Below are 14,558 nucleotides of genomic sequence, written 5' to 3' on the forward strand. Positions count from 1 at the left end.
ATGTCATTAGTTATTTATTACTCTACTTTCTAATAATACACAGGAGTGCTAATTTTCACATTACCCAGAGGTGCACCTAGTCTTTGGTTTATCTTACTTCTCTACTGTGAAAGGAGCGGTGCCTGGGATGAGGCAAAGTGCCATTAATTCAGATTTTTTTTCTGAGAGATCACAAAGCATACACCCAGCTTTTGGATGGAAGATTTATTTAACAGACATTTAATTATCTGATCCTTCTATTTGTATTTCTAGTTAGGCTTAATATTGATAAATTCTGTCTAAATTTAAGAAGCAATTGGACTGTGGACCAGTTTACATGGTCTAAAGTTTAGACCAGTTTAATTTAGACCAGTTACATGGTCTAAAATTTTGGGTAGACCTGTGAGGTGCCAGGAGTTGGAGCTGGTGATCCTTATGGGTCCCTTCCAACTCAGGATATTCTATGATTCTATGAATGATGTATATAGCCCAAGACAGATCTGAATTTTTGTATATGTAAATATAAAGGAAATCACAACCCATAGTAAATGTGCTTCAGAGATTCCAAATAGCAGAGAATTGTTCAGATAAGGTGATAAAACTGATCAGAAATGTCTATCCCGAGTTATAGGCAAATTATTATTATTATTAATAATAATAATAATAATATTTTAATCCACTGTGAAACCAATGACATTGTACTGGAAAATGGCAGGTTGTTTTTCCTTCATTCTGACATGAATCTGTTGAAAAAAATCTCTATTTCAGGTTATATAATTTTTTAGTTTATGGTTTATTAATAATCTCACTCATCTCTCAGTTCTGCTATTACAAGTTCTCTGTATTTGAGCAAATTGGTAGAATGTGAGAAATTTCTCATACTTACTTGAAATGCAAGCATAAAATCTTTTCTGTGAAATACAATTACAAAATTAAATCATTAATTATGTGAAGCATAGGACACAAGAAGTTGTTTTAAACGTAACATATGCCAAGTAAATTGGATATACTATTAAGATGCTATTGTACATAAGAGAACAATTTCTATAATGTCTTTATTGCAAACTGAAAACTTTACTTTCCCCAGCAACACATCATTAACAAAATCATGCTGATGGGTGACTTTGAGGGGTGTGATAGCATGAAGGGGATAAAGTCGTTCTACATTGACAGTTCTACAGTAACACCATTGATCCTAAGATGGAAGAATTGTGAATGTAGTTCGTTTAGAAGTGGTTCTTCTTTTAGTGTGTTCAAGTTAACAAAGATAAATCAGTGACTCTGGAGACCAGTCATTCTTTCTTTTCTCTCAACTTTGGTTTGTGTTCAGTTTGGACCACTTCATTTCCAGTTGGAGTTTTATTTTATAAACAGAGATCACATACAGCTGCATCATTGCAATCAGGTGACTAGAAGCTCAGAGAATTTTCTCTAGACACTAGTTATATCTGATACTATGTATAAGGACTTTGTCCCTCTCCTTGAGCTTTCAAAGAGATTGTCTCGCTCTGCAGCATCCCATCAATGCTTAGTATTAAATTCCTGCCTTTTTAGATATTGTCTAAATATGATGGTCTTTACTTCTTTTGTTGGACCCTTTGCATGTTGCAATGTATATTAAGACATGAATGATGAGTAAATTGTGTGACCTTACATATCAGTTAAATCTGTTGACATTAAGTATGATAACAGTGTAAGGCGGTGCTATGAAATATATGAGGTCATATGATCTTGTAGCACTGCATGTATATTTTAGCCATTCAAGCTTTGAGGGTCTATGGATACTATCTTATTTTAATATTTTAGTTCACTTAGTGAAATTCCAGGTAAGTGGAATGAAAAGATGCATTTCTACAGCTAGGAAACAAGAAACCTATCAGCACAGGAGAACATGGTTTCTGCTGAAAAAAAAGATTGCACCGACAAATATTAAAAAAATATTAAAATATTTCATAAGACTAGTTTCAGTGGAGTTCTGGAAATCTTGAGATGTTATCATAATGCTTTGTTATTGCCACATTTATTATGTAAGCTATTTCATAGCTATGTCTTTTTATTAAATGCAAACTAAATATCTCAAGTAAATATTGTAAAATATAGATTCTTTTTTTTAAAAAAAAAAAAAGTATTAAAACTGTATTTTGAAAAATTGAATGAGAGCTAATTCACGTTTTAAAACGAAGCTATTACCAAAAATTATTATGAGAATATGAAGAACACAATTTTATCAGCGTTAAAGCAATTTACTTTTTATTTACTCTTCACAGAACACTTTCCCTAGTTATAGGAAGCAAAAGAGTGTTTTCTAGTATGAGCTTACAGGCTGTCTGATCTTCTTGGTGTGGACAATTTAATTTTCTGAATTTTTATTGTTTTATTTTGCTTCCTGTAGGCAACACGGAAGGAGATTGAGAAACGCCAAGGCAATCTTAAGAGCATTGGTGATTTAGGAGAAAATCTGAAGACAGTGCTGAAAGGAAAAGAAAGTCTAGTGGAAGATAAACTCAGTCTCCTTAACAGTAATTGGATAGCAGTAACTTCACGTACTGAGGAATGGTTCAACCTGTTACTGGTAAGAAAAATGCCCACATGGGTAATATTGGTGCTTGGTTGTAAATGCTCATCCTCATACGGTTGCTTTTTCTGGTGCCATAGAGTATGCTTATCTAATACACTGATACAAAGACAATCAGTTTTGTTTGTTTGTTTGTTTGTTTAGTATGTTGCATATATTTAAGATCAGACTGTTTACAGAGTGAGTGAGCTCTGTGAAGTCTTGTTTGTTAGCACTTCCCATTCCTGTCTTCCTTAGTGGTTCCTGGACTGTATTTTTTTTTTTTTCTCTCCTGATGAATAAAATACATTTTGTGTTTGTTTGTTTTTACCAAGTACCTAGACTCCTTGAATATGAATAGAATAAAAGAAGTAATCAAATCAGTTAAATTAACTCTTGGTATTGATACCAACAACTATGGCTGTGTTTGGCTACATTAACATTTCTGTTTGCAGCAATAGTACAGTTTGGAAATAAGTCTCCACTTGCATGCTGTTTTGGTCCACAGAGTAGATGTGGTGTGGTTGAACTAGATTAATTTCAGAGGCAAGTGAATTAGAAGCCCTGCTCAATATATATACCTAAGGTGCTAAAAACCAATGATTTAGTCCTTCAGAACTCCTTGAGCCTCTTTTGGGCATTTTTTGGTGCATATTTTGGTGGGGATATGTTAAGAGGACCAGATTAAGCCTTGTCCAAACTAAATCCCTAAACCACATTTAATACAGGCTCAGGAGCCCCAGCTGCTTAGAACTACTGGTAGTCATAAAACTGAATTCTTCCTTTAAAGTGATTCTGTCATGAACAGATGATAGCTTGAACCCTTAAACAAAGAAGGTTGTTAACTATACAGAATGCTTTGGAAAATTTATGCTGTTCCTATTCCTGCAAGAATGAAAACCCAGAGAAACTGGTTACAGGAATACAGTAGCCTTTATCAAGACTTGGCCTTCCAGAGCGTGATGCCGTATAGCTTCACTAGAGACCAAGTGGCTCAGAAAATGCTTCTGTGATGGATATGTAGCATCACTACAGGGCTTCTTTGTCTGTAGGCAGCACATAAGTGCAAGCATCTGCTGATGTCTGCTCTATCTGGAAGACTTATGCATTTGATTCAGTATGATGTAGGAGCTCAGCTTCAATGTAGAACTGATTATAAGAAACACATAACGGAGTTTATAGACTGGTATAGATATGTGTCACTTTCTCTCTTCCTCTGCTTTGAATTATTTTGTTAATATTTACCAGAACCCAGGATTTAAAAAATAAATAAATAAATAAATAAAATAAAATAAAAAAAAAAGGTATAAGAGAGGGAGTTAGTCTTTTACTGATCTTAGATCAGTGTAAAATACATTTATGTACATGTGATGGCCAAATGACAGTGATAGCAAAATCTTTGATCTCAGGTATGTGGTAAACATGTACTGCACAGTTCATCTACTTCATCTAGTTCATCTGTAATATTGAGTTGGATATGCATAAAACTCATTCTAGTGTGCTCACCAAAAAAGACAAAAGGTTTTCATGTATATATATATATATATATATATATATATATATCAGAATATAAACTACAATAGCTTTTTAAAAAGTAGATTTGGAAAGCAGAGAAGATCATTGAAATGTAAATAAAAGTTTTATATACAAAGTAAACTTTTTTGATTGTGATTTTGCAAGTGCATCTTTGTTTCAAACTTAGTTTCAATCCACTTCAGTGGCTCTCAGGTAAGAGTTCTGTACCTGTTTTTGGGGAAATTTCTTTTAACCTTCAGTAGGCCTGGCTATAAGCTTCCTGTTCCTCTCAGCAGTCGCACCGAGCTGCAGATGCCTGTTTCTTGCTGTGACTGTATCACCATCCTGCCTGTCTCTTTGGAAGCTTCTGTCTCTCCTAGAATGCCTTTTCAAGTAAATAATACATATAAAGTGAGAGCAAACACATAAAATAGATTCTGTCCTTCACAAAACAAGCAGCTATTATAAAAAATAATAATAGTTTCATAATATATGCATGTTTGCCACAGTTGGCATACTTATGGCTATTATTTCAGTTCTGATGACTTTGTTGTATGCAGTATTTACCTTTTTCACATACAGGAATATCAAAAGCTCATGGAAGCTTTTGATCAGAAAGTAGCTAATGTCACGACTTGGATGTATCGTGCTGAAATACTGCTGGATGAATCTGATAAGCAAAAGCCCCAGCAAAAAGAGGAAATTCTTAAGGTAAAAAAAATGTGATTTTCTGGAAAGCATTAATTTTATTCTAAAAAGAAATATGTCAGAACTAGCATATTTTGAAAGGTATCACAAATTGATTAACATTCTTTTCTCTGTGATAAGGCTGCCCTGTGGCAGCATGTAGATTACTTAATAAACTTGCACCACATATCAAAAGTTAAATCCCTGCAGAAATAAAACGGGATATATTATTATGTCTTGGGGACTTCATGGTGTGTAGAACAGCATCTTATTAAACCTATGTTTACTGGAAGATACTTCTTCTGCAGAACTGGTTAAACACAAGCCCTTTTTTCTGTGTTTTCATTTTTAGTTTCTTTATGTTTTTGTTTTTTTTTTTTTTTTTCTGTGATTCTTTTCTGATATCTATGGTATCTGCATTTGATATCTCTGTCATATGACTGTTATAATCCTCTAAATGCTGCTTGCATTGATGCCCATTCAACAACACATACAATAATATCATACGGTGAACAAACTGTGTAACAGTGGGTTAGTGTATTGATCAGGAGATTTTATTTGGCCTATTGCATCATTTGAACAACTGATGAAAAAATGTCTTATAAGGTAATTGTGACTGTTAATCTTATTTAAAACAACTTCTTTGTCAAACAACTTCAAGTTGTGATCTATATGGATTTTTTTTTTTTTGGCTTTCAAACTCAGTGTGAAAGTTTACCTTCTCTTGAATGCCATGGTCATTACATATTACCTGAGAAACAGTTTTCAAATCAAAATCAGAATTGTATTGCTGACACTAACATAATGATACCATTTCCTAAATAAAATCTTTACCAATTCCAAGGCAGTCATAGTTTCCAACTAGCACTTACGCAGAGCATAAATCAATGGCTCATTGATCTCAGAAGGATTACAGGACAGATGTTAGTAGCAGGTTGAACAATTTTGCCACCTCAAGGTACAAAACACAATTATCTTTGCCATCAATGCAGGTATATACTTGTATTGAACAAAAGCATTTCACAATGAAACTCTCACTGAAACTATCTACTGTAGCTATCTCTTTGTGGCTGCCCATACTGATCAACTGTTAAAATTATTATTGCAGAAGAGGTATTTTGTTGTTGTTGTTGTTGTTTTTTAATTTGTGATAAATTTATAGGAAAAAAAAAATCACACTGGTGCTTTTCTTGTCATTTTTCCCTACCTCCAATATGAGTATGAACAGTAATGAAAGCAACTATTACATTGAGTTCTATAATGTGTGAATTACGATCATAGAATCACAGAATGGTTTTGGTTGGAAGGGACCGTAAGACCACCAGGTTCCAACCTCCCCCTGCCATGGGCAGGGACACCTCCCACCAGACCATGTTGCCCAAAGCCCCATCCAACCTGACCTGGAAGACTTTCAGGGAGGGAACATCCACAGCTTCTCTGCACAACCTGTCCCAGTGTCTTAACACAATTAGCAGCTCTTCTTACCTTTAGGGACATAAAACAATTGAGTGTACCCTCAGCTATGCTGAGGATTGTATCATGGCAGATGAGAACCTGTCTAGAAATAATGTTCACCATTATTTTCCATTAGAAGATTTGAAAACAGATATATAGATACATTCCTGCTATAAATTTGAAGGGATGTATGTGAGAATGTTATCTAAAGTATTTATATTGTATTTGCACGCTCATGCATAATTTTCTGAATTTGCTTTGTGGTTTTGCTCCCTATTCCTTTGCACACTCTCTCTCTCTCTCTCTCTTTCTCTCTCTTTGCATTTATTACTAACTTCAAGCCCTGTCTCTTGCTCACGGACTGTAGCGCTTAAAGGCTGAGCTGAATGATATGCATCCAAAGGTGGACTCTGTGCGTGACCAGGCAGTAGACTTGATGACAAACCGTGGAGATCACTGCAGGAAAGTAATAGAGCCTAAACTATCAGAGCTCAACCAGCGATTTGCGGCTATATCACAAAGAATTAAGAGTGGAAAGGTAGGAAGACTTGCCTCAGTATGGAGATGCATACAAAATGGTATCTATATAAGGTGTGCAGCTAAGACTACTTAGTGGGCTGCAGTTTCTCCAGAAGCTAAGCTTTTAAGGGAAAAAATGAAAATCCTAGGAATAGACATGTTTTTTAAAATGTAAAAGGTGTTTTTTGTTTGTTTACTTGTTTGTATGTGTTTGTTTGTTTTGTATTGAGGGACTTTTTCCATTATTACACAATTAGAACTGTTCACTGATTTTATATAAACATGTAACAATGTTTACCTCACTAACTTACAAAAATGAGTATCATCTAGGAATTAATAAGATTCTTAATCTTTTCAAAGTCATATGAGTAGCCTGTTTTGATGCATGTTCATTGTGGGCAGCTAATTTTCATTAAATGCACACTTATTTTTTTTCTGTGAGGCTGTGACTCACCAAGATTATATATATATATGTGTGTGTGGATGTATGCATATGCAAACATCAACTATACTTCAGCCAGTCACCTCTACAATTAGATTAAGTACTTTACTGAACCTGAATTCAGTAAGGATTAGGGCGTTTTTAGCCAAGTAGTTAATCTGATATGGAATGAGGGAGGACATAAACTACCTCCTTTCTCCATTGTTTATGTTACTTTTATTGTGGAGAGCTGTTTAGCAGATTAAAGTAGGCAGGTTGATACATAGGGTAGTGGGAGTGCATGGATCCTCATCTTAAGTATTTGCTTGGCTAGTGTAATAGCACTGGAAATCAATGCACCAAAAGATCAGTGGCAGAGCAGGAAATAAACCTCAGAAAAGCATAAGCAAAGGGACATAGTTTTCATCTACTGCTTTGGCTTGCATAGGGCTAAATGGCCTGTGTAACCAGCACATTCTTTGTGCATATTTGAGTTGATTTAGGTTTCCTTTGTGGAACAGAAAAGAGTATGTTCTATGAAAAAGCTTAATGAATGAAATTATTAAGCAATGTGAGTTATGTCAATGTTTGCTTTGAAAGAAAGGAAGAAATAAAACTTTCAGGTTGAGACAATTTAATAGATTGAGAAAAGAGGGGAAAAGAGCATGTGACACAAAGGTGATCACTCACCTCCCCCAGACAGAATGACACAGCCAGTTTCTGATCAGTGGCTGCCTTGGAGGCTGTACCCCACTTCTTCTTCATCTCCCTTGTGATTTTTTGTTTTGTTTTGTTTTGTTTTTCTTTTTGCTGAGCATGACATTATATGATATGGAATATCCCTTTGGCCAAATCAAGTCAGCTGTCCCAGCTGTCCCCCTCCCAGCTTCTTTTCCAATCCTCAGCCTCCTCATCTGAGAGTGGGAACAGAAAAATGCTGTGGAAGCACAGTTTAGCAATAGCCAAAACACGAGTGTGTTAACAAAAGTGGTCTAGCCACAAATCCAAAACACAGCATTGTATGGGCTGCCGTGATGGAAGTTAACTCCTTCCCAGACAGACACAGTACAGTCGCATTTGAAAATGTATTATATATAATTGTTTCTGTAATTTTAACTTGTTTATGTAGTACAAATGTTCACTGAATTCTGCATTGGGAAAGTAATACTCTTTTGTATTAGTGAAGCAATGCTAATTGCTTGACTATTTGACAACTACTTTTGGTTGTCATCTTTACTTTGAATGTCTGAAATCACTGTTAATGTTATTACATAGAAATGCCTAGATTTTTTATTTTTTATTTTTTGGTCCAGAATTGGAGAAAACTATGTCTCGAAGTAGGTGAATCATTAACACTTCAATAAAGTGACCTTTGTTAAGGTAAAAACTGTCACAGATTACCTGGGCCTTACACGTCTCTTTCTCCTGTTATCTGCAGAGAACTTTCCTTCAAGAAGGCCTGTCATTTTGGTTCAGGAATTAGTGAAGTCCCCCAGACTTTAAAGGATGCCCAGACTGTGTTGTGGTACCTTTGTCCCGTGAGGCCTTGGAAGATGATAATTTATTATTATTTTTTTCCCCTGTCAGCCATCAGTAGTATTTCAGCAGTTCCAGTGTCCTTCTCATATGCCTAGTACAGAAGTAAAAACTGTAGACAGATGAGGACATCTTGGCACAAACTCTGTTGTGAAAAATTTCTATTGTGAACATCTGCTATCTGCAGTATGGATTTCCTTCTGGCTTTTGCCATCCTCTTCCATAATTCTGTAAGCATCTAGGGATGATATATCCTTTGATAAGGTGATGTGAAACTATTGCTTGTTTTAGGGAATGGTGGGACTGCCTGTAGATGATTTATCATTGATTAACTGTTTCCATTGTACACTCTAGGCTCACTAAAAGAAGGGGAAAAAGATGTGTGTCCAGAAAAAGTGTCTTTAGAACATAGCCTACAAATGTCTACAAATGTCTTCAAAGTGTCAACCTTCTCACTCAGGAGTTATGATTGTATAGGCAAAATGATCTGGAATGGCAGCATCTCCCTAAGCTTTATACTCTATCTGCTTAGTAAAATGAAAGTAGTCGCTACAGCATATCGTTTTAACAGTAGATTAGAGTCTAGGGGACATTCTCCAGGGCCTTGTAGAATAGACAGGTAGGGTGTGATTGACAAAGATTATTTATAGGATTAGGTATTGCAAAAGATAGCAATGCAAAGGCTTGTTTGTACTCTTGACTATGCTACTGTCTTGCTGTATTGAATTCATAAAAAGGACTGAATTGCTGGTTTGTCCACTAGCGATGGCCTTGTGGCTTGGTTTGTCCACCTGTATGGAAGTAGGGTCCTACTTCCCTTAGTCATAGTTTCAGCTTTATGGAATGAAAAATTAGTAGTGGTGATACTACACTTTTTGTTTGTTTGTTTGTTTGTTTTCTTTATTCATACTTAGATAAAATTATTCACTCTGCAATGACATTGAAAAAAATCAATTCAAGAGGATAGTAAGCTCATAATCTATTTCAGTCAATTCTCATCTGTTTGCAAATTATGTTTTCAAATACTAACAATTACCAGTATAATAGTGAAGTAAATAAGAAATGGCATGTAAAGTCAATAAACTCTAGTGCATAATTGTTGTGTCCTGAATTAATAAAATGAAGAGATAAGTAGATCATTGTGTACTGAGATTTGACATTTTTATGTGTTGTGTGTTTGTTGTTGTTGTTGTTTTAATTTAATTAAATTACTGGAATTTCAATTAGCCTTTTTCCCCCCATTATCATTTTTTTGTTGTTTTGTTTTTAGCATCTGTCAGAGATTAGTTATTTTATATTCTAGTTTTATTAGTTGATTTCTCTTTTATTGAGATTTAAGTACTTTTGAAGACATCCTTCAGAGCATTTGAGAAGAAATTACTGATTAGTTTGCTATTATATCTACCTCAGTTTAAGTGCTTTCTGAGTATAGTTCTGAGCTTTTTGATGAAAATTTGTGAGCACAGTATGATTATATTTATAAAAAATATCATACGTTATTACATTTCCACTAATGTGCTTAAGTATGAAAAATCTTTTTCATTAAAATTATCAATAAAATTCAAGTAAGGTATTTTCACCCTAAGACTTCCACCTTATCTGTAAAACAACTGAAAATATTTTACAGATCTTCTGACTCTAGATGATGTCTAGTCTCTCTTGTTTTACTGAATAATTTTGATTGTTATCATCTTGATTACAAACTTATGCTCTATAATAAATGCCAATAGTACTAGTGGGAATAGTAAAAGAAAAGTGATTAAAAGTAGACAGTTGTACATCTGAGAATTTCTAGATCATAAAGCATTACTTACCTTTTAAATCTAAATTTTGTGCCAGAATCTTCAAGAAATTATTTTTTGTTCCTCCATTTAAATAGTTGAAACAATAAAGGTTTTTCTGTTGATTCCCTAATAAATATGTTGCATATTATACATCAAGCTATCCACAGGCACTCAGGTAGCACATAGATAAAGGATGGTGCATAAGTGGATCATTTTTAGAGTTTAAAACTGAATGCTAAAGTGAACCACCCTAATTTACATTGTGATTCGTTTTGGAGGAATTGTGTCTATTTTATTTGGGTGAGATTTTTTTAACCTCAATTTTTGTTGAGGCTTTTTTGAAACAAGTTCTTTTAGTGAAGGTTTTGTTTTCTAGTTTGTTTGTTTAGGATGTCACATAGCATAATCTTTGCATAATCTCATGCAAAGATTAGCTGTCTTTTGTTTTGAGATGGATGCTGTATAATTAACCTGGCATTTTTGCTATTCTTTTTGACAGAACAATGATTTTAAAACAATGAAACAAATTATCATGAAATTGTTCTCCATTGGTAGTAGGAGGTGGATATTCATCTGAATGGATCGCTTGTTGCTGTATAATTTCTGATAAATCAGATTTAGCCAAGTAGTGTCAACATTTAATTCTTTAGACAAATTGTTGTGTTACACTGCTTCTCTGAACCTATTCTTACACAGATGTGAGAATATCAAATTAAAAAAATATATGTATTCACTCACCACAGAATTATTGTATTTTCTTATATGAAAAATGTAGATGATCATTGAACAATGATCTTTATTTATGTGGGTAGTTCAAGTTGTATGATATAGATGATTTTCCATAAGATTAAAAAATTACCATTGCAGTAGTTATACGGGATAGAACAGATGTCTCTTCTGGTTTATGTTTCTAACAGAGCTATTAAATATGCAATTTAAATAATCTCTGTATTTTTCCCATTTTAGCCCTTCATTCCTTTGAAGGAATTGGAACAATTTGACTTCGATATACAAAAATTGCTTGAACCACTGGAGGTTGAAATTCAGCAGGGGGTGAATCTGAAAGAGGAGGACTTCAATAAAGATATGGTAATTTGGTTGAAATGGAAGTCTTGAGTGGAGTAGGCAGGGAGATGTAAAAGACATGGGTGAAAATTAGAAACTTCCATATTTATATTAAGATCTTGTGATATGACTTGGACAAAATTTTATTGTGTTAATATTATAAATTCAAAGTTTCCAAGTTAGTTTATTAATTAAAAGTTTTATTGATAATTTTACAGTTAATTTTATAACAAAAACATTTTCCAAATGTTTTTTGAAAACACTAAGCACAGAAGAAATGTTACCTGCAATGTCCTATACAGGACAGTATTACAGATCAGGGAATTAATATCAAAATCTCTGTAGCGGTTTACAGACCAGTCAAACTCAGAATGTTGTATCTATTTGGGCAATATAGTAAAAGAAGTAATTCAATGAAGACAAAGTCTAGGTAATGATCACTGAAAGAAATGGAAAGTGTGCAGATTAGTTCTTAGCAGATCTGATCATATGGTGAATAATATTTGTGGATGTTGCAAGTTTTATTACTTAAAATTGCTATTTGTGAGTAGTAACACCATGTATGAATATTCAAAAAAAAAAAAAATCACACACACACACACACACAAGAGTAAAATGCTGCTGTGCTTTGCTACTGTTGCCACTCTCGTGTGTTCTCTCCAGAGTGATTTTCAGAGGAATGACATTTCTTGCATGGCCATTGACAGAAATTAATCTTTAGGATGGATTATCTCTTTATGGATCCTCAGCAAGAACAAATGTGAATTTATTTACATGCAATATAAAAAATCAGTATTATTTTTCCGTTAAGGGTATTCTTCAAAGATAGCTATTTCATATCAATGCTGAAAGGAAATCTTTATATATAAAGATTTCTTTATATTATATATAAATACGTATATATAAATATTTATATATATATATATTTTTTTTTTTTTCAGGAAAAACATAAGCAGTTTGAGGTAGTATTCACTGTAGTTATAAATTCTAAGTGAATGGTAGGGTAATGTTCCACTGCTTCAGCATATTTTGTTCTGTTTCTTTAAATGGAATGTTTAGCATAGTTCAAGAGATAACTGTCTCCAAATCTGTGGTATAGACTCAGTTTCTGTTTAAAAAATTGATAGTGCATATTCAATGACAGAATAGGTGTTTTGAATTGTGATGATGCTATTGTATGAAATGCTTAGGAGTCACATGGTCCCCTAGCATACTGATAATTTCAGTGACTACTGTCAGTTATGTGGAATATTTTACCTATATCTATTCATTCTGCTTTAAAGTAAAAAATACTTTAAGATCTTACTCTGTAAGATCTAATGTCAAACGTGTAGGTGTTCAAATGCTGTTTACTTGTACCTCTCAAGTGCATAAATGTATAGAAAATAAGTAAAAGTTACTGGGTCTTCAGTGTAGAACCACAAATAGCTTTTAGATGTTTACTTTATCAGAGGAAGTGTATGTTTATATGTCTAGATCTCCTAGTACTGATGCAATTGTTAGATTAAATGCCCATTTTACCTGTTTTTGTTGTTGTGGTGGTTTGTTTTTTTAAATCAGAGTGAAGACGATGAGAGCACAGTGAAAGAATTGCTGCAAAGGGGTGACACACTTCAAAAAAGAATCACAGATGAGAGAAAACGGGAGGAAATTAAGATAAAACAACAGCTGTTGCAGACTAAACATAATGCTCTCAAGGTATAAGAGCTGCAATTATAAGCATATGCAACTAAAACTGTTTTTTTGCTTCATTTCAGGGCAATGCTCTGTTAAGTTAAATGGATCCTCATTACTATTTAGAGATAAGTCATTCAAAATTATTCAGCTATAAACATATATTTGCCTCTACACTTCTCTTGATGCCTTGAAAAGACATTTTAAATATCTAGTTAAACAAGTGCTGTTTTGTCTTTAGTGTTACAACCAGGGATTGCCAGTTGGAGTGCAATGATATATATATATATATATATATATTTTAACATTATGCATGTTCTATGTTTCTCCAACAGCAGTCCAGACCTTAACTACAATGAGACCTCATGAACTTAGATTTTCAGTTTTAGAACATACTTGAAACAAATAAATTGTTTTAATTCTTCAGGGAAAAAATAATAATAATAATAATAATAATAATAAATTATGTTGTCCTCTTTCAGGTGGAAAAGTAGCTCCAGCCTCTTTAAAATAGTGATAGGGTAGATGGTAATATGAATAGACCTAGCAGCTAAGAGGCTGAAAACCAAAATCATGTAGCCAAATTCTGCATTATTTCAAAGCTGGAAGGAGGTATAACCATATGATACTGTACCTAGAAACATCTACAGTGAATCCTATTTGGACAAGCTGAGAGATGTAATTGGGAGTATCATCCTTCCAGGGAAAAATAAAAGTGAGGAAAGGAAGAATTTTGTATATGGAAGGTCATCTTTTTCACTTACCTGGAGGCATAGGCTCTGGCTACTGTAGCAGAATTTTTCATATTTCTGGCAGGAATATTTTTTCTTTCTCTTGAAAATTTTAATGTAGTTCTTATTTCTAGGAGCACAGCATGGTTACACTTATTATCACTTGTTTTCAAGCAGCATCTTTTTCCTGTGGATTTCATTTCAATTTTTATGGTTTTGCAGATCTCTGAATTCTATAAAAGAATAGCAGGAATATATATATTCCTCATATATATATATATATCCACATTTAAAAGAAATGTATTAAGTTTGTCTTGGACTACCTAATTTCTTCTAAGGAGAACAAGAAAACTTTTTAGTGATAGTCTGTTCACCAGATCCCTACTGTCTGTTTTTTGGAATAGAGCAATTAACTTTCATTTGGGTGGCTCATTTAAGGCATTCAGCTTTGTCAAATAAAATTCAAGAATGTTTGTAGCAAATTATTCCAAGTACTTTTTATCTAAAATATGTTTTTTTTTTTTTTTTTTGGGGGGGGGGGGAGGTAACTTCTTAATAAGAAGTTATAGCAGTGAAAATATTTTCTGAATTCTTCATGAGAGAAACTAAACAATTAAAGCAAATTCAAATAGAATATA

At 33.7% G+C, this 14,558-nt stretch overlaps 1 protein-coding gene across 10 annotated transcripts in view; it reads left to right on the plus strand.

Moving 5' to 3' along the window:
* Positions 1 to 14,558, plus strand: part of DMD (dystrophin) — a 1,227,136-nt gene that overhangs the window by 568,032 nt on the left and 644,546 nt on the right. For 7 of the 10 annotated variants that reach the window (XM_035333326.1, XM_035333348.1, XM_035333385.1 and 4 more), the window contains 5 exons: positions 2,372 to 2,551; positions 4,631 to 4,759; positions 6,558 to 6,728; positions 11,417 to 11,539; positions 13,076 to 13,213. In XM_035333326.1, the coding sequence (XP_035189217.1) occupies positions 2,372 to 2,551; positions 4,631 to 4,759; positions 6,558 to 6,728; positions 11,417 to 11,539; positions 13,076 to 13,213 (741 nt within the window). Of the gene's footprint in view, positions 1 to 2,371; positions 2,552 to 4,630; positions 4,760 to 6,531; positions 6,729 to 11,416; positions 11,540 to 13,075; positions 13,214 to 14,558 lie in introns of those variants that run through there. The other 3 variants (XM_035333372.1, XM_035333393.1, XM_035333379.1) reach the window with 3 other exon arrangements.

This window comes from Oxyura jamaicensis, chromosome 1 (assembly GCF_011077185.1).
Source record: "Oxyura jamaicensis isolate SHBP4307 breed ruddy duck chromosome 1, BPBGC_Ojam_1.0, whole genome shotgun sequence".
NCBI classification, from domain to species: Eukaryota; Metazoa; Chordata; class Aves; order Anseriformes; family Anatidae; genus Oxyura; species Oxyura jamaicensis.